At 41.1% G+C, this 19,935-nt stretch overlaps 1 protein-coding gene across 6 annotated transcripts in view; it reads right to left on the bottom strand.

Moving 5' to 3' along the window:
• GRIA3 (glutamate ionotropic receptor AMPA type subunit 3) overlaps positions 1–19,935 on the bottom strand; it is a 308,633-nt gene that overhangs the window by 80,600 nt on the left and 208,098 nt on the right. For all 6 annotated transcript variants that reach the window (XM_010821371.4, XM_005227468.5, XM_005227469.5 and 3 more), the window contains 4 exons: positions 17,050–17,217; positions 12,190–12,294; positions 10,967–11,074; positions 9,396–9,602 (listed from right to left, as the gene is read on the bottom strand). In XM_010821371.4, the coding sequence (XP_010819673.1) occupies positions 9,396–9,602; positions 10,967–11,074; positions 12,190–12,294; positions 17,050–17,217 (588 nt within the window). The remainder of the gene's footprint in view (positions 1–9,395; positions 9,603–10,966; positions 11,075–12,189; positions 12,295–17,049; positions 17,218–19,935) is intronic.

Raw genomic sequence — 19,935 nt, 5'->3', positions numbered from 1 at the left:
TCAGCTCTGTTTATTCTTTTACTATTTTTTCCTTCTCAATCTATTCCAGTGGTTTTCAATGTTTGATTCCCTGACTAGGTGCATCTGAGTTACCTGGAAATTTGGTAGATATACAATTCTCAGGCCCCACCCCATGTTTATGACACAAGAGACCTGGGTGGGGCCTCAGGTGGCCCTCCAGGTGATCCTAACGCTTGCCGTAATTTGACAACCATTGACAGATCCTATTCACTTAATGATTACCTCAAACTCAGGTAATTCTGTTTAATGACCAAAAATAAAAGGAAACAAAACCCACTTATTTTGATCCTATTTCCCTTTTAACCATATGACATCACTCCCTATTGCCACCAAACTTCTTGAAAAAGTCACCTTTACTATCTCTTGATTTTAACACAGTTTCCTGTATTAAACACCTGTGCTTGAACTTCTACTGCCCCCCAGCCCTCCAATTTAGTGAAATTGCCTCTTGAACTATATACTTGATAATCAAACTCAAAGACCTTTCTGCAAATGATTCATATGACACCACTGGCCTTCGGCACTGTTGACCCTCTTGACTCTGATACTGAAGACTATGAGTTCTCCTCCTACCTTTCTGAAAATTCATTTTCTGTCTTTTCTTCCTAGTTCTGCTCTCAGTCAAGGTGTACCTTTGTACCCCCAGAGTCTATCATAGGCCCTGGTTTGGGAGATAATTAATGAAGGTTTGTGGAATAAGCAGACTCTTTTAACATTCTGTTCTTCCCTTTCTTCCTTCAGTATAATTGCCCATGGCTTCAACTCATCCCTCATTGCAGCTAACTCCTGAATCACCAGTTCCACATTTCTAACTGGAGGAGAGCCAAACACAGATTTTTGTCTATTTCACTCTTTCTGCCTGGGGCCAAACTAGTCATAGAAACAAAAGCAACTGAAGAGGATAGTATTGGCCAGAAAGCTACTGGGAATTTTTGGCCTGAAAAGAGCTTTCTCATGCCAAGAGAATTTACAGCTAAAACCACCTTCTATTCCTGCCAATGTATTTCTACCTCCTGCTAAGAACATGCAAATGCCCCACTAGTATCATATCCTATTTGGTCTCATTTGACTTAATTACTTCATTTAACTAGTTTTTGATCTTTAAAGTCAAAATCCTGGGTAGTTCTAAGAGAAATGGCCTTTTTTTTGTTTGTTTGTTTTGGAAGGAAGAACTAAGGGACATTTTTGTGAGAAAATCACTCTGGATTGAAAGTAGAGGAATTGCGTTGTTTTTCAAGCAGGTCAAGAAAGGATTTTGAGAATCTTGTCACCCTTTAAGAGAAAAAAACCTAACTCAGTAACTGAAACACCCACTAGATGATAAGCACAGCTAAATGCCAACAAGATGAGGCTAGAGAAAGTGGGGCTTCTTGTCTGGCTCCCAGGAACATGCATCAGAGAGAACAGTTTCCTAAAGAAAGTAATTTTTTGTTTGAAGTACTTTTGAAGTTGACGTGGGTTCGATCCCTTGGTGGGGAAGATCCCCTGGAGAAAGATATGGCAACCCACTCCAGTATTCTTGCCTGGGAAATCTCATGGACAGAGAGAGGAGCCTGGCTCACTATAGTCCATGTGGTCTCAAAGAGCCAGACATGACTGAGGAAACACACACACACTTTTGAAGTCACATGAGACCACAGGAAGAAACTGCATCCCTCAGGCACTTGCCTTTTTTCTTCAGCCTGGCTTTTCTACCTTTACTGAATTGTTTCTTTCTAAGGAGCCTTTTCAGAGGTAGCAGAGTTTGTTTGTTTGCTTTTTGAGGATGCTTCTTCAACAAAGAACAGTATTAAATCTGTGCTCAGTTAAGTCTCACTGATGTGGACAACGTGGCTTCAAAATGAGGATTAACCATGCTGAACCTTAAAAAAGACCTATCCAGGGACTTCCGTAGTGGTCCAGTGGTTAAGAATCAGCCTTCTAATGCAGGGGATGTGGGTTTGATTTCTGGTTGGGGAAGTAAGATCTCACACGTGAAGGGGCAGCTAAGCCCATGTGATGTGACTACTGAGGCCTCATGCTCTGGGGAGAAGCCCATGCACCACAGTGAAGATCCTGCATGCCACAACTAAGACTCAACACAGCCAAAAAAGTAAATAAATATTAAAGGAAAAGACCTTTACAGGCAGAAATAGTAATAGACAAAGGGCAAGCAAAGTATGTGGAAGAAAGCTTAACCAGTGGAGGAGAAGGGAGCTGCTGATCAAGCCTCAGGACAACCTACTTGGCGGGAGACCCAGCAAACCCTCCCATGTCTTGTATGCTTGGTGAGAACAACTCAGCAGCAGGACCATCACATCAACTCATGGCCAGCCCTGCAGAAGCCCTTGACCCCTGTCTCCCTTACTCCATATGAAGAGACTCTTGTGATGGCTGTTTGTTTCAGAGCTCCAGGCCTGCTTGGCATGACTGTGGAGCAATCAACATGCTGATTACAGGAAATGGGGAGAAGCAGGTAACCAACTAGTGTCAGAAAAGACCCATTCAGCTCTCCTGGGACATGCACATGAGTGGCAAGGCCATTTTCAAGGCAACTTAAAGATTTAGGAGGCTATCGGAGAAGGCAGTGGCACCCCACTCCAGTACTCTTGCCTGGAAAATCCCATGGACAGAGGAGCCTGGTAGGCTGCAGTCCATGGGGTCGCTAAGAGTTGGACACGACTGAGCGACTTCACTTTCGCTTTTCACTTTCATGCATTGGAGAAGGAAATAGCAACCCACTCCAGTGTTCTTGCCTGGAGAATCCCAGGGACAGAGGAGCCTGGTGGGCTGCCGTCTCTGGGGTCACACAGAGTCAGACACGACTAAAGTGACGCAGCAGCAGCAGCAGCAGCAGCAGCAGCATGAATGAAAAAGTGAAAAAGGCAACTCTCTGAATAGCATTCCTTTCCTGGTCTCTGTTCCTTAGGAAAGCCAGCTGTGACTGGGAGAGTGTTAAGAATTCTCCATGGGGCTAGGAGCCCTTGAAATTTGGATGCAGTAGTGAAGTATTGAGTTAGCCAAAAAAGTTCAGGTTTCCCGTAAGAACTTACGAAAGTACAGACTTTTTGTCCACCCCAATACCTCACTTGGGGTGTCCTGAATCAGTCCAGCATCCTTTTGTCCTCAAACCTCTGCCTGTGCTAGTAACGGCAGTCAGCAGGCCATTTTCAGAAACCTAGGTGGGTAAGTAGGTGGTGCGAGAGAGTTCCGGCTGATGGACAAAAACCAGCCAATGGAAAGGGCTCAGAGTAAGAGTTTGCTTGTGTCTTGGCTACTTAAAGGATTTTAATCAAGCAGCTTAAGAGTAGCTGTGTGGGCTCAGTAAACACACCAAATTAGGTTTGATTTTTTTTTTTTTACTCACCAGTGGCAAACCCAGAGCAACTGCATTATTGGAGGGGATTTAGCTTGAGGGGATTTATAATCCTTTTCATAGGTGGGTTGCCAAAGTTATAAATTTCATAAAACTTAAAACCCAACAAACTCATATGCATATGGCAGGTGATGCATTTAAGAGTCTAACAGGTTGAAGACAGAAATGACACTTGGTTTAAATGTCATTTAAAACATTTTTTTTTTTTTTTTGAGCTGAAAGGCTTATGTTATAGCTTAATCATCCGAAGATCTGATACAAAACTTGTGACACACCTGGAGACTACGCATAAGCAGGAGCTTGTCAGCTTTTAAAGCATTTGCTGAAAGCAAGGAGGGGAGTGAGATGCGAGGTGGAGGGTAGGCAATGCATTGGCGTGTAGTGTATAAGATATTATACATCACTGAGAGAAGAGGCAGACGTGACCTGGCCCCTCATCCCTGTATCAGCCGTAGGGTTCTAGTAGCCTTTGGCAGACAGGTTGTTTGGAAAGTTTAAATGTGTCAGAGAAAGGAGGGGGACAGAATCAAGCTAGACAATAGGAATATAATTGCTCCCTGTTGGGGGCCAGGACTGAAACGGCTTTATTGACTGTACTCTATGGGATATTTACTGTCTGCAGTTGTTGGGATCTGGAGAAAAGGATGAGGTCTATTTAAATCTCTGCAGCAACAAGCAGGGTCACAACAGGATCTCCTCGTTTCTTTATCCAGAACAGATGTCCCAGTCTGGATCTCTTGGTTAGGGCTCCTTGTCCTTGGGGAGCTCAGAGGGTTAAAAACAAAGTGAAGATAAAGGAGTGTCCCTGGAGCTGGGTAAAGGCCACGTGAGGCTGAATTTGGTTGGAAATATTTCCCCACCCTGCCTGCGCAGAATGGCAGACTTCCATGTATCATTAGTGCTCCTTCCTCGAGTTCACAGGCCTCATTTGAAGGAGAGGGGTGCTTTGATCAAACCATCAGCCCTCCTGCCAAAGCCTGGTGTAATCACCTGAAGAACAGAAGAGAATATTTGGCATCTGTTACTTCACCCTTGCTTCTCTGCCTTTTAGCTGGAAGGACAGATTGACTTTCTGTCTTTCTTAATGGAAAATGAATCTATCTTAGGATAGTGACAACCTCAGAGATAATTTCTCCTAGGGAGAGAAATGTCAGTGTGAACAGCATCTATAAAATTGCCATTCGTCCTGGGAGGGTGAAGGAGTCTGATGATATTCAGGGGGAAGTGACCTGGAATCACCTGTCCTCCACTCCATCTCCATCCCCAAGCTCTCTCTGCTTCTTGTAAACCAGAGGTGCCAATATGAGCAATATTTTGTCTGGCCTTTCCTTTCCTTAGTTTTTAAATGCTGGGAACATAAGGAACATGGCAGCTGCCCATTGGGATGTGTCATTTTGTCAGTTAGGACCTCAGTTTCCTTCCAGCCCTTGTCCTGACTCTTTTTGTATTAGAGCATGTCTCCTCTCAAAGGGCAGAAACCCTCAGCTGCCTACCTGGATTTTCAAATATTTCAAGTGATAAGTAGAGGTGTGTATTACATTATCTTGGTGGCTACAGATAAACAGGATGAGTATCTCAGATGGAAAAGCTCATAATCCAACTAGATTGTAAGCCCCTTGAAGGCAGGTAGGATTATCTTGCTGTAAGCAGACACCCTTAGTAAACTGAGCCAGTATGACTCAGTGGACAGAGCACTGGACCACAAGTCATGAAAGCTGAGTTATAGTCTAAGCTCTGCCATGCTGTGTGGTTTTGTGACCTTATCACAATCCCTACTATTACTTTCATTCCTGTCCTATATCAGGCCTTGGTTTCCTGGTTTATCCAATGGGCAGTTCTCATGTTCAGTCCTGGTTGGTGTTCACATTTCTGTGTAAAATGAATGAGAAAGAAGGCTAAAGGATATCTAAGAGCCCTGATAGCAACACATGATATTTGGGAGCCCTGCAAACTTGCAGTCTATAGGCCACAATTGAGCTGGGGACAATTGCCATGTGGCGATGTTACAGACATCCAGCTCAAAATCAAAACTTCTAAAAGCAGGAGGAGAGTTTCAAGTCCATAATGTTCTGAAGAGCTTATATAATGCGGGCACATTGTGTCCTACTGACGCTTGTTTCAAAAATAGCCTTCTTAGCGATACAGGGTGGCCCAAACATCAACCTTGACTTGATTTTCTTTAAAGTGGGAAAAAAAACCATTTAAGACTCATCTGAAAAGATCCGAAAGAGGCTGATTGGCCTCTTTCTTCTTTAACAAGTTTAATTCATTTTGACTCTTTCTTGAGGCTTCGTGGCAGATACTGAAATCTCCTTTACAAAGCTTTTTTTTCATTTCGCCTTTCTTCATTTTTTTCCTACTCTGATCTGTTTGTACATACTAAAAGTCTAAGAGAAAATGCCCTAAAGATAAAGCAGTGTCTATCTGTGTAGTTTTGTGTTATTTCAAGGAATACTTTCATGTCCTCCATCCTTTTGCTTATTAAGCACTTAGGGAAGTCACCGAGGAGGGGTATGTATGTTTCTGTCATTCTTTTTCTTAAGCAACTTACAAACTGTAAGAGACAAGGCCTGCCAGAAATGAGTGCGTGTTTTCACTTTTCTCCATTTCTATCATTGATCAAGAAGCTGTAAAGTTCTCAAGGCTGAAAGATGAAAACTTCTAAATGAAGGGGAAGACATACTCAGCTTAGGTCACCCTCTCTCACTGACAGCTCTCACTCTACGCACGAGAACTACATCCATTTTTCACAGCCACACGACTTCGAGGAAAGTGGAACTTGGCAGTCCACTCATATACAGGTTGGTGTACAGTCAGTTCCTGGGAATCACCTTGTGTTATAATCCCAGGAAGCACCAGACACTTGTTCTAGGTTAGGAGATGGAGGAAGACATTTCTTAAGAGCCTTCCCTGGCTCTTGCTTTTATCTTGAGTAGAGAGCACTAGATGAAAAAAAAAAAAAAATGGGTAGGCTCCTCCAGGAGAATTTTTACCTAGTCAGCAGTCGAGAGCTCATTCCTGAATTACTAAACCAATAAGGGACTCACTAATTCTCAAGCTTCCTCACTCACACATACACAAATTGGAAAGAGGAAGAGAATGTGGAGATTAAATGGGTACAGTAGAGAGTACATGTCTGAGGAGAAACCAAAATGCACAGAAAAAACTGGTCTTTGAACAATGTCAGGAAATCAGCCTTGCTCCACATCGCTGTGTTAAACGTCCTGGACAATGCCAGGAGGGCACTGAGCTATTTACAATGCTGGACAGGCTTTCTATTGAGACAGAAGAGAGCTCTGGCAATGGAGCCCTGATGGGCTGGTAGAGTCCATGCCAGTTACTCTGCCCTAGTAGAAACAGACTGTAAATTCCTTGCCAGGCTTCTGTGGCCAAACACTCTCCCCACTGAGACTGGCTAAGGAATCAAGGGCCTTTGCAATACCTTTCAACTATGTTTTAGGATGGGATGAGTCTGCAACATGTTGACTGTTAGGCAGTAGAGGGTGATGCTTAACGCAAACTTCATAGTCAGAGAACTTGGTTCAAATCACTGTGTCAGTACAAGCTGTTTGGTCTTGGCTTCAATTTGTTTCATCTGTAGAATGATGTCAATAATATTTTGAGGGTTAAGTTACATAATGCTTGTAAAGCATTTGGCACAATGTTTGGTGGTCAGTAAATATGCAACAAATGGTAGCTGATAATAATAAGAAAACTGTTATAGGTTTACCTCTCACCATAGACTCCATTTAGTGAATATTGACTGGGCATTATTACATGCCAGGCAGTGATTCATTAAAGCAAAAACTGAGCATCTCTATGTACCAGGTAATATGCTAAGTAGCAGGGGAGAGGTGTGAGCAAGACAGGTCCTCTTGAAGCCTGAGTGTTGGGCAGATTAGGGCAGATGAGAAACAGAAGACTTGATCACCAACTTGTAAAGTAAGAAGAGATGGTTCAGGGCTTCCTTCTCAGGGTCTTCAGGAAGCCTAATGAGTGCTCTGTGCTTCCTTGTAGGCCTTAGAAGTTCTTCTTTCTCATAATTGGATTCACTTGCATCTTATCTGCAGTTTGGCCCTGCCCCAGTTCCCAGGAACAGCCTGGATCCAAGACCGGAGACAATTGGCTCCAGTCCTCCCAGCTTGGGTGGGGGGACTAAGGTTCAAATTGCCTTGCAGCTAGTCTGACTTGAGGATGGTGCCCTAGTTTTGTTGCTTAAGGTCCAATCTCGTTTTAAGCCTTAATTCCCTTTTCGGGCCCTTATTTTTAGAAACGAGCTTCCGCCTTTGTGCTTGTTCCTGAGGACCAGTTCCAAAAACTTATTTGGTGACCCCAGTACTATCTTCCAATTGGAGAGCTACACCTTATTATTGTTGCTGATTTCTGTCTCTAGTGCTGGAGTCCTTATCCTAAACCTCAGTTCAATAGCTCACTTGGACATTTGCTTCTTGCCAGATTCTTCTCAAATGTCTACCCCCTAAATTCCTCTGCTTCCCCTAACCTGTTGTCTAGACAGGGACTGGTCATTGCAAGTAATAATTGTCTATTAGAACTAAACCTCTGGCAGCACTTGGCTTAGTTTTCTAGTGACTAGGTCATCCAGTGGGTGGTTCTGGATGCCCAGTTTTACTTGTTTCCATATGCCTCACTGCATGGCCCAAGATCTGTCATTCCCAATCAGAGACCTTTTCAAGTTAAGCCCCTGAGAAACTCTGAAAATACTACTGCACCTCCTTTAAAAAGCCCTAACAGTATAATTCTTCTGTACTTCACCCATGGGCAAGCCCTTGCCAGAGCCATTTTGTTCATTCATGAATTCATTCATAACATATTCATTGGATTTCCATTATGTGTCAGGCCATGGGATATTGAAATGAACCAGATATGGCTTCTGTCTTCAAGGAGTTCATAGTCTAGTTGGGACAGCTGAACTCATAATACAGATTCAAAAGTTCTACGTGTTCTAAGTTGCTTCGGTTGTGTCTGACTCTTTGTGACCCTATGGACTGTATAGCCTGCCAGGCTCCTCCATCTATGGGATTCTCCAGACAAGAATACTGGAGTGGGTTGCTGTGCCCGCCTCCAGGGGATCTTCCCAACCCAGGACTCAAACTCCCGTCTCTACTGTCTCCTGCATAAGCAGGCTGGTAAAACCACTAGCGTCACCTGCGAAGCCCAGTACTATAAAGAAGCAAAAAGCAGGGGCAGCTAACCATACTGCAGATGGGTAAGTGGGATTAGGGAAGGCTTCCTGAAAGAGTTGACATCTCTGAATTCTGAAGAACTGGAGGTGGCAGTAGCCAGCTGAGGAGAGGTGAAGGTACTCCCAGGCCTGCCTTCAGGGAACAATGCATAGTTTGCTATAGCTGAGTGTGAAGGAGGAAGAGGCCCAGATGAAGCCAGAGAGGTAGGTGGGGGCCAGAAGACAAAGTGCCTTCTTTGCTATGCTAAGGAATTTGAATTTTCTCCTGATTTCTAAAGTGAGAAGTCACAATAATGCAGATTTGATTGGCCAGGGTAAGAGCAGAGGCAGGCAAGCCAAGTAAAGACTGTCAAATCGTAAGAACCATTACTAAGATGATGATGATGGGACTGGGAAGTGTATCTGGATTTGAGAGCCAGACCAGTAGAAAAGAAAGGACATGGTGACTGGCTGGATATGAGGGGAGTAATGAGGAAAGATGATCTGCTTGTTTAGGCAACTAAGTGGGTGGTGAGTCTGCTGCCTAATACAGGAAACACACAAGGAACAGATTTTCAGTAGAGGGAAGGCTGTACTTAATATTGCAAAATAAAGTTCCCCAATTCCTCTTTCCTTTTAGTAAAATAAACCTGTCGCCCAAAGGATGCTATTGACAAGCTACCTTTACAGAATTCAACTGTAGAATGAAATGTTTTGTGTACAGGCCATATGAAGATGATACAATTGGATAAGCATTGTACTTAAAAATTAAATTTCATCTATCTTGGTTAGTTGGAAGGCATAGAAGTAAATGAAACCAAAGTGGAAAAAACTTACCCCATAGACGAGTTCCCCAACCATGCCATTCCATATCTTAGTCTCCGGATCCCTTGCACCGTATTTCCCGTCACCGACAATGGACAATTTGTATTTGATCCTTACATGTTTGGCTATTTCATAGGCTAAATCTACACAATAGCCTTCATATCGCTCATTTCCTTCCAGTTGCTCATGGTTCTTCTTATACATTACATATGGTGATTCCTTTGGGACCAGAAGAAAGATCAATGGGTTACTCCTATACATTTTTCTAAGAGATAATAAATGTAATAATGAAGTCTTGTTTCCCTGTGGCTAATGAGGTTTGGTGTGTTAAGAGAGCTTTTAAAAATGTTTGCTTAGTAAGCAGAAGAGCCTCGATCGACTGTTCATGGGGGCACATATTCCTTGGAGTCCTTAATCAATGATTTAAAGAAGTAGAAAGGATTTAAATACTTTTTGAGGGTTTGAGAGAAAAATCAGTTTCCACCTAGAGAGTCTTTGATTTAGTCAAATTGGACAGAGGTATTTCCCACAGTTACATGAAGGTGAACTGCCTTTGATTTCTTGGGATTTACCATGTCAGAACTGCAGCCAGCCCTGGCAAGCCCTAGGGAAGCACTGTGATCTTTGTGAGGTCAGGGTCTGTAGCTTGTTCATTTTTATATCCTCAGGGCCTAGTATAGTACCTAGCCCAAAGTGAGTATTTGATTTGTATATTTAAACGAAAGGTAAACTTTAGCTGAATCTCCATTCAGTTAATCACAATTTCAGACCTAGTGGAACAGTCATTTTTAACCTGGGTTTGGACTTCATTCAGAAATGAAACATTTTTAGAAAAACATTTCAAAATAAATGAAAATATTATTTCATATCTCAATAGTGCTTTAGATTTTTCAGAAAAGCTTTACACGGTGAATATTGCCTTGAAACATCTTATGACATGAGTAGGAGACCATTGTTATGCCTATTCCACAAGTTAAAAAATAATACAACTTGAGGCTCAGAGAAGTTGCGATTTGTACCGTTAAACTCAGGTTAGTGACAAGCCTAATATTAGAGCTCTGACCTACTCTTTCCTTTTGTCTCCCTTACAATGAAGTATTCCATTTCAGGTCTAGATGAAGCATCAGTCCATGGTACAGGGTGTTTAAGAGGATTATTATTGTTCAGTTGCTAAGTCATATCTGACTCTTTGTAACTCTATGGACTGCAGCCCACCAGGTTCCTCTGTCCATAGGATTTCCCAGGAAAGAATACTGGAGTGGGTTGCCATTTCCTTCTCCAGGGGATTTCCCCAACCCAGGAATCAAACTCGAGCGCCCTGCATTGGCAGGCAGATTCTTTACCACTGAGACACCTAGGAAGCCCTTGTTTAAGAGGATAATGACATCTAAGACTGTTGCAAATTCCCTATTCTTTTTTTAAAAATGACATTCTTTCATCATCATGGCAAGATATTTCAAAAGGTTCCTCAGTTGACATGTTGAAAGTTTCTATTTGAAACTTTGACTATTTGAACTTGAGGTCTTTCCTCCTGGCTGAATATTGCTTTTCAACAGAAAGCCCACCTAGTCCTCTATACTTACCAGAATGGTAGTGACGACTATGGTCCGGTTCTCTGCAGATGCACTGTCATTGCTGATCTGCTGATCCGAGAAAGGCACAAACCTTTCGTACTCATTCCAGTAGCCAGCCTGGAAAGAGCAGACATTTGACCTGGTTGCCTATTTTTCACTCAAAAAGTGCTGCCTGAAATTCAAGTGCTCTTGTGGAATGAAAGTTTTTTTCAGTTGCTCGAGCTTTCCAAGGATTGAGGTCCTCTCTCCCTTTGTCTTGCCACCCCTACCAGGACCACAACACTGACACACACACAAGTGTGCTGCTAGTTCCTTCATCCTGGGGCTTCCCATCCCTGCTTTGCTTTTACTGATATTTGGTAAAATGAGTTAGCCTACTGTAGAATGATCAGGCTTTTTGATTCTTTAAACTCAGATAGCAGAAGAATCCTTTCCTTAGGACTGTAGGGAATCTGGAGTGTGGGGGATAGGGTGGGGTGAGAAACCACCAGTGGAGTATCCTGTAGAAGTGGTACCAGATATTTTATATTCTAAGGTTTTATCAAGTGACTACTAAATTCCCACCTCGTGACTATTAGTATGACAGAAGCAAAGTGGTTATTATGAAATTTAGCTGTAGAGAAAGGTACTTTGTCCACAGTCCTTTTGGTAGGTGAGTTGGCAAAATGGAGAGATTACCTACTTTCTAATTCTTTTGCTAAAAGCATGTGTATCTTGGCAGCTTCTGTTTAAGGTAGCGGTCCCCAACCTTTTTGGTACCAGAGACTGGTTTCATGAAAGACAATTTTTCCATGGAGCCGGGGGAGAGGGGATGGTTTACGGATGATTCGAGTGCATTACATTTATTCTTCACTTTATTTCTATTATTATTACATCAGCTCCCCCTCAGATCATCAGACATGAGATCCTGGAGGTTGGGGACCCCTGGTTTAAATAACATGCTAAAAAATTTGTAATTCCTTCCTGTATTGTAGGAAGCTGTGAATAACTCTTGAGTCTATCACTTTTAAAGAACCAGCCTCAGAGGGAAATAGTCCTTTTACAATGTGTAGATGGAACACTTTGATTACAAGACAGCTCTGCATTGTAGCTACACTATTCACTGAATGGAAAGGCAAACAGGATGTGTGGGAATTTGCTCTGGGTGTGTTTCCTAACATGTATTTTCCTGCATCTGAAGGCTATCACTTTTTGAGTGATTTTTCACTGGGATATCTGTTTCGGTTACTTACCTTCCGAGAGCCAGTGACTTTCATTTCATACACATCGATGGTATAATTTGTCCTCCGTCCATAAGTGTCAAATTGTATGTTTCCAGTCATTCCTTGTACTTGCACCTGGTAGAAAGGGGAAAATGTAAAATTTTTAAATAGCACCACAATATTGCCTTCTAAGTTCTTTGCAATGAGGTCTATGGACAGATCTTGGAATATTAGAGAACATTTATCTTGAGCCAATGAGCTATAGCCACCAGATCAGGTCTGCACAGATCTTAATTTTCTCCCTAGTATTTTGTAAACATGGCTTTTAATGAAGCTCTTAGTGGTGTAACAGGCAATTTCTTTTTTATTAAAGTATAGTTGCCTTACAATGTTGTGTAAGTTTCTGCAGTACAGCGAAGTGAGTCAGTTATCTATTTATATCCCCTCTTTTTACATTTCCTTCCCATATAGCTCACCACAGATCATTGAGTAGAGGTCCCTGTGCCATACAGTAGGTTCTCATTTGGTATCTATTTTATACATAGTATCAATAGTATATATATGTCAATCCCAATCTCCTAATTCACCCCACCATCACCCCTTTCCCCCTTGGTCTCCATATATTTGTCCCTACATCTGTGTTTTTATTTCTGCTTCACAAATAAGATCATCCAAATCATTTTTCTTGATTCCACATATATGTGTTAATATATGATACTGATTTTTTTCTTTTGACAAGCAGTTTCTTATATGATACAGTAAGGGATCTGCTACTACTTTTTCAAGGACTTGAAATGTCTACCATCAGTCTTTTCTGAAAAGAGTATCCCAAGGAGTATTCTTAACTAGGATAATGTGTTCCTCTGGACTGTGAGTTCCTTGGGGACTGTGACTGTCTTATCTTAGTATTCTCAGTGTCCAAACATAAGCTGATTTCAGTCACACGGGCTCTGAATCTCCTGGATTCATACCATAACTTCATCACTTACTAACTGTATGACCTTGGGGATGTTCCTTAATGCTTTTGAACTTCAGTGTACTAATCTGTAAAATGGGAAAGCCTACCTATCCCACTGAGTTGTTGGGAGGATTAAATGAGCTATCCATATGTCATGTTTAGATCAGTGTCTGGCATGTGCTGAGCATTGCAATACATGTTAGCTCTATTAATAATAATAATAATTATTAATCAAAGTGAGTTTTGTTTCTAATTCTTGAGGGGTTTGCACATTTACCAACTACCATAGTAACAGGACTGAGTTTTTCCTCTTATTTAACCTATTCCTAGCTACAGACAGGTATGGAGAGCTAGGTCATGGAGGGATAATCTGTAGACTGATGAAATTTGTTAAGTTGAGGGAATCAGGAGTACTGAATGCTACAGAAAACAGAGGTGCTGGAATAGCCTGAATGTCTGGTTGGGATGCCAAATACAGAGGCGTGGATAGCATGATTTTTCCTTGGTCTGGGTCCCATATTATGAACTAATAAGAGGCTGCCTCTAATGGGTGGAGAGATTTCCTTACCTATTTTTGACAGTTCAAGGACACTGGATGAAAGACCTTCTCTAGATATGGCATTATTGTTACCCACTTGAATTACTCATCTGGTGAGTATGGGTCAAGGAATTTGCTTCAGAGAAAAAGAATCTGTCTTATTCTCCCACGATGAAAGGATGGAATACTTTTTCATCACTTATAGAAAAATGACAAGCTGTTTGTTAAGCAGGTCAGAAGTGGTAATAGGCTTGTGCAGCAGAAGAGAAAATTGATGGCAAATAGTAGTGAGCATCCTTTTTTAAAGGGAGGGCCCTTGTTCACCACCTATAGGAGACCATGGAATATCTGTTGAAGGAGAAATGCCCCCATGTGACTTCCTGAAGACAAGACGATTGTCCTACTGACCCAACAAACCTAAGCACTACTGTCAGCTTAGGCTTGCAGAGAAGGTGACATCATGCTTCCGGCTAAAGAAAAGATTCTTTGTTGAGGGATGGTTCTGATGTATGCATGAGGGATGGGTCTGTGATGCATGAAGGGTTCTTTACACTCTATTTTGAGCATTGAACTCTGGGAGAGGAGATAGGTAGGGTAGAGACACTGGCAGAGGAACATATTAAGGAAATCCTTCATTGCTGAAAATAGCAAAGGCTTCCAGTCTCATTAAGAATTGTATATTTCTAAAGATTCAGCCTATCTGAGCATGATCTGCAAACTGGACAACAGCCTAGACTGATCAGAACTTTTGGTGAGCACAAGTCGAATTGGACTACCACTCCGAGAGAAGTCTATTTTTAAGGATATGAATGTCAGTGACAGTTTCCCAATCCTCTCCACCCTGCACCTCAGGCTATATTAGGTGCTTCTCCTCTGGGTTCCCATAGCACTCCATGTGGAACTTCACCATAACATTTAAATCATCTATGTATTTCCGCCTCCCCTGCTAGACTGGGAGCATCTAAAGATGGAAAGGCATTCTTTTTCTGTGTTCTTGGCAACGAATCCAGAGCCTGGGAGAAAGCAGGGTTCAATAAATGCTTATTGAACCAGTGGACAATTTTCAATGACTTAGAATTGTGACATATTTCAGTAGACCATGCTAAGGCTAATCTTTGCACTGTTGGTAGATTGTAAGGATAATCGTTACCCGATCTGCAAGTGGCTGTAAGGTTTTCAAAAGCACTTCTTTACATATTAGCAATTTAAATATGAGTTCCCTCATATTATTTCATGTTTGCATATTAACTTGGAGCCTGATACATAGTCGTTGGTACTCAGTAAATATTTGTTAAATGAATGGTGTGATTATTTATTCATTAAAACAGGCCCTTTCAGAGCCTCTATCAGGCAATGATTTTGTTTGCCAGATTTCTTTGAAGGAAGAAAATGATTGATTGAGCAACAACTATGTGCTAGTCACAATGAGGAATGCTTTTACATCATGCATTCTCACTTTTAATTAACTTAAATAAAATGGAATTTCTTTTAATATGGTCAAGTCTTTAGTGCTTTAGGCCATCCTCTCTAGCAGTCCTCTGAAAACCAATCATTTGTCACAAGGTAACAGGTACTTTGGGAAGAAGCTGATACTGTCCAGCCCCTCTGAAGCCATAGGCTGGCCTACGGAAAGAGGAAAAACATCCTTCCTGCTGAGTGTCTGATCATGAGGGCCTGGGGAGGAAGGTTACCTACCTGGCTTACAGCTTGAGCTTTATCAGTGAGTCAGACATTCAGAAACAATTTGTGCCATAATATGATTAATCTAATTTTTGTCTTGCCAAATTCATTTTTCATCCTTCACTCTGGTAGCTAGTTTTGTATTGGGGGTAGAGAGTCATTTGTGTCATGAATGGGGAGTCAATTGGAGATGCTGGCACTTGCCCCTTGAGGTTTTTGTTGATGAAAACTCCTTTTGATTCACTCCGAGGGAGTTTTATATTTCACTCATCATTATGTTTCACCTGACAATACAAATCTTGTAACAGCTATGAAGGTTGAATTTAATTAACTGCTCTTCAAAAATTGTGCAGTGCTACCTCCATAAAACTACACTCAGGGCATTTGTTAGAGAACTGACATAATGACATAAAAATCTGCATGATGGGAGAATGAGTCATATCTCTTTCTTGGAGAGACACACAGGGGCTACTAACCCTTTTTGATTGAATGCTTCCAACTTGGCAAATTGAAGGCAGCAGTAAGAGAGCCAACTACACAAAATGATGTATGTTATGAGGCCATTACAGGCTCTTCGTTGCTGGGTTGTGCACAGAATTCTTTTATCATTGTTGATCTCTTTGTTGATTTGGATATTCCAAACATCAGGATAATTAAAGGAGAAATAAGAGAGTCTTGTACTGCTGAAGGCTCATTTTAATGCAAGCAGGCGTATGTAGCATAACACAAAATATTCAGGAAAGATCTTTTGCTTGGAAAGCTGCACTGAATGGGTGATGCTCCTTCTAGTGTGAATAATGGAATCTGTTCAAAGGATACTGCTCAAAGCCTGAAATGCTCTCCCACCCAGTAACTACTAAAAACAAATGACCTATTTGACTGTCTAGCCATTGATTCCTTGTATTTTTCTTTAGGATTTTTCTCTAAGGCATTGGGGAAAAGCCTCTTAAGTAGGTGTAAAAAGGGATCGTATTCCTGCCTCTCACCTTGTAGAATATAGTATTACAGGTTCTTTTTGACAATAGAAACACTATCACCCTGGCTCTATTCCACAGTCCATCCAGGATAATAATTGGCTGATAAGTCAGGATGCCAGTAAGGTCTACCTTGAAGATACGAGCTTCCTAGAGAATACCCTAGTCCCCCTAAGTAATGTCATTTTCTGGAAAGCCTGAATTTTTGGAAAGCCATTTTCATGTTTAATCTGCAACTTTCAAGGATATTGAGCTTGATTTACTCTCCACGCCATAGTAAGAATGAAATATTCATTTGCCTTAAATTTACTGATACCATTTCTTAAGCTTCAAGGAAGAACCTTTTAGTTTTAGATGCCTAGATTTTGATGAATAAATATAGATGCTTATCTTTCTGTACACTTTGAACAGTCTATAGACTCTGATCCTCTTCCTTTTAGGGTGTCTTTTCTCAGGATTGATGGCCTTTTGGGTCTTTACAAGGTACCCCCAGCTTCCCTGGTGGCCCAGATGGTAAAGAATCCACCTGCAATGCAGGAGACATGGGTTCAATCCCTGGGTTGGGAAGATCCCCTGGAGAATGGACTGGCAACCCACTCCAGTAGTCTGGCCTGGAGAATTCCAAGGAAGAGGAGCCTGGTGAGCTATAGTCCATAGGGTGGCAAAGAGTTGGACACAACTCAACGACTTTCACTTTCACTTAAGGTACTCCCACCCCAATTACCCATTGTGGGCATTACCATTTTCAGAGCTCTCTCAATATCAATTCCTTGACTCCAGGGCACAGCAGGGTTTGCTAAGCAGTCTCCAGCACTGCCTCTCCGGGACACGTCCACTCGCTGCCTCCTCAGGTAGCGGAAAGCTTCTGCTATGACCAGTATTGCGTCGTGCGTCAGTGCAGAAGTGTACTGAAATGGACGTATGGAAAACAAGACATCATGACAAATGAGGCTCTCCAAACTCGCCTCATTCCTTATTTTCATTCATTTCCAACTCTTGTTCTATGAACTCACCCTCTTAATTATTTGAATCAATGGATCTCTCTGGGCAAGCCTGACTTTGATCCATTCTAGAATGATGCAGCTTACCTCATGTGCACACAGGTTAAGATTATTAAGATCAAATGGCTCAAGGGAATCGCTCTCTGGTTCTCAATGCTGTGTTTTGTATTGAGTGAGTGACTACTAAAAAGGCCAGGTCCTTTATAGAGAGTGAAATATGTGGGAAGTTAAAGGATGGCATATGTAGATTGGAGAGGAAATAGCATATCCTAAAGCAAGGTTGGGTTATTGCTGTTTCTAATAGAAAATTCAGATCTGGTGTTTACTTAGGGGAAAATGGAAATAGCTAAGTTAGACAGCTTGAAATTAATTTGGAGGGAAACATTAATCATTTCTGTCTGGACCATGTTTCTGGTGAACTGGGACTTCTGGCCAGCAATAAATCAGTTTTTGTTTCCTGGGGAAGGCGGTGAGGGGGAGGGTAGCGAAATCTAAAGCTGGTTTTCGATGGTATAAAATTACAATTGTTATTGAGTTTTAAATCTGATAATGTTGACAATTCATAGGCAATGCTTCATGATGCTACCTTTTCCAGGCAAGAACAGTTTCAAGAACAGTTACTGTCTATTCCTTGGATAAACTGTACTGATATGCTCTACTAAGGATGAGGCCAGTCATTTAACACAAGGGATTTGATTATCTGCAGTTGACATGGTGGATGCCTTTTCATTAACTGAATCAACAAAGTATGATTAAAATAAGCTGGCCCCTGTTTTGCAGGGGTGACAAATACTGGTAGAATATAGAACTCTTGATTTTTTTAAAAAATGAAACTAAAAATGCCCTAGAGGGAATTGTCTCTCTATATAGTATGTCCCTATACAATTGTGAGTGAATACATTGTCGTCCTTAGAACTATCAACTTACTTTTCTGACTTTTCTCAAGTTACTTTTCTTATATCAATTATGACAGTAACAAGGGACATATGTTCTTTCATGAAAAAAACAATCTGCAAACTACATACAGCCAACATGGCAGTGATTTTTTTCCCAGCTGACTGCATAAATTGTCAGCAATCTTTCTATAGTCCTCTCCCAGCCATGCCAAAATAGCTATTTAATTTTCCACTTTTTTAGCTTCTACTTACTAATGTGTGAGTATCTAAAAAAAGCCCCCAAAAGAAATGTTCATAAAATATAGACTAAATTAAGCATCAGAATTTTAATTTCTACACAACTTTATTTCCTGATCAAAAATATTGTCCGTCATTTTCTAAAGCAGACTTTTTGTCTGACTGATATAGAGCAAGGTCCCATAATGGGTACTGCAAGTCAAAGTAATCTGAAAGTTGTAACCATCTATTGAAATATTCCATTTTTCTAAGTTATTTGAAGGGTTTGCTTATAAGCCTGAACAGTTCTTCTCAGTAAATTCTGAGAATTTTGCATCATACATATTATGAGTTATCAATGGATAATCCAGAGCTGAGATTGTCTTCTTTCTCTTTTGTACAACTTCTACAGCTTCTAAACAGGCATAAATGACTCTTTAGTACCCTTTTCAGACTTTTACTCTTGTCCATTTTTTTGTGTGCCTAACATAGTGTCTGACACACTGTAGATACCCCTAAAATATTGACTAAATGAATTGTTTCCTTCTACCTATTGCCTGCTAAATCTAAGCATGGCAAAACAGTGGATTGGCAGTTATATGGAAATATGTTTGTATAAGCTCACCCAGATGTATGGGCAGATTTAGCCCATAAAAAGACTTGATTCATTAAAGAAGTGCAAATCAAACCATTGGGAGATATTACCTCACACCTATGAAAATGGCTGTTGTCAAAAAGACAACAGTAAGCACTGGTGAGGATGGAAGAAAAGGGAACCCTCATGCACTGCTGACAGGAATGTAAATTGGCTTAGTCACTGTGAAAAACAATATGGAGGTTCCTCAAAAAATTCAAAATAGAACTGCCATATGATCTAGCAATTCCACTCTTGGGCATATATCTGAAGGAAATAAAATCACTGTCTCAAAGAAATATCACATCCCCCATGTTCACTGCAGCAGTATTTACAATAGTGAGCACACGGAACAAACCTGTGTCCATCAAATCATCAAATGGTGAATGGATAAGGAAAGAAAGTGATACATATCATGCACATATATACTCATACGTCAACTATATTTCAGTAAAAATATACATGCACGCACAGAACACAATGCAGCATACTCAATAATTCATCAAAAGCAAGAAATCCTACAATTTTTGATAGGCAGATGCCATTATGCTAAGTGAAATACATCAGGTAGAGAAAGACAAATACTATATGATCTCACTTATATGTGGATCCTCCCCCAAAATGAACTCATTAGAAACAGAGAACAGAGGTGAGGGCTGGGGAACAGGGAAAAATGAATGAAGGTGGTTAAAAGGTATAAACTTCCAGTTATAAGATTGATAAGTTCTGGGACTGTAACGTATATCATGGTGACTATAGTTAATAATATTGCCTTGTAAATATTTTTGAAAGTTGCGAAGAGAATAGATTTTAAAAGTTCTCATCATGAGAAAAAACTGTAACTGTGGTGGGCACGTTAACTTATTGTGGTGATCATTT

The sequence above is a fragment of the Bos taurus genome, chromosome X (genome assembly GCF_002263795.3).
Source record: "Bos taurus isolate L1 Dominette 01449 registration number 42190680 breed Hereford chromosome X, ARS-UCD2.0, whole genome shotgun sequence".
Lineage (NCBI taxonomy): Eukaryota > Metazoa > Chordata > Mammalia > Artiodactyla > Bovidae > Bos > Bos taurus.
This window is presented reverse-complemented; position numbering and strand designations above follow the sequence as displayed.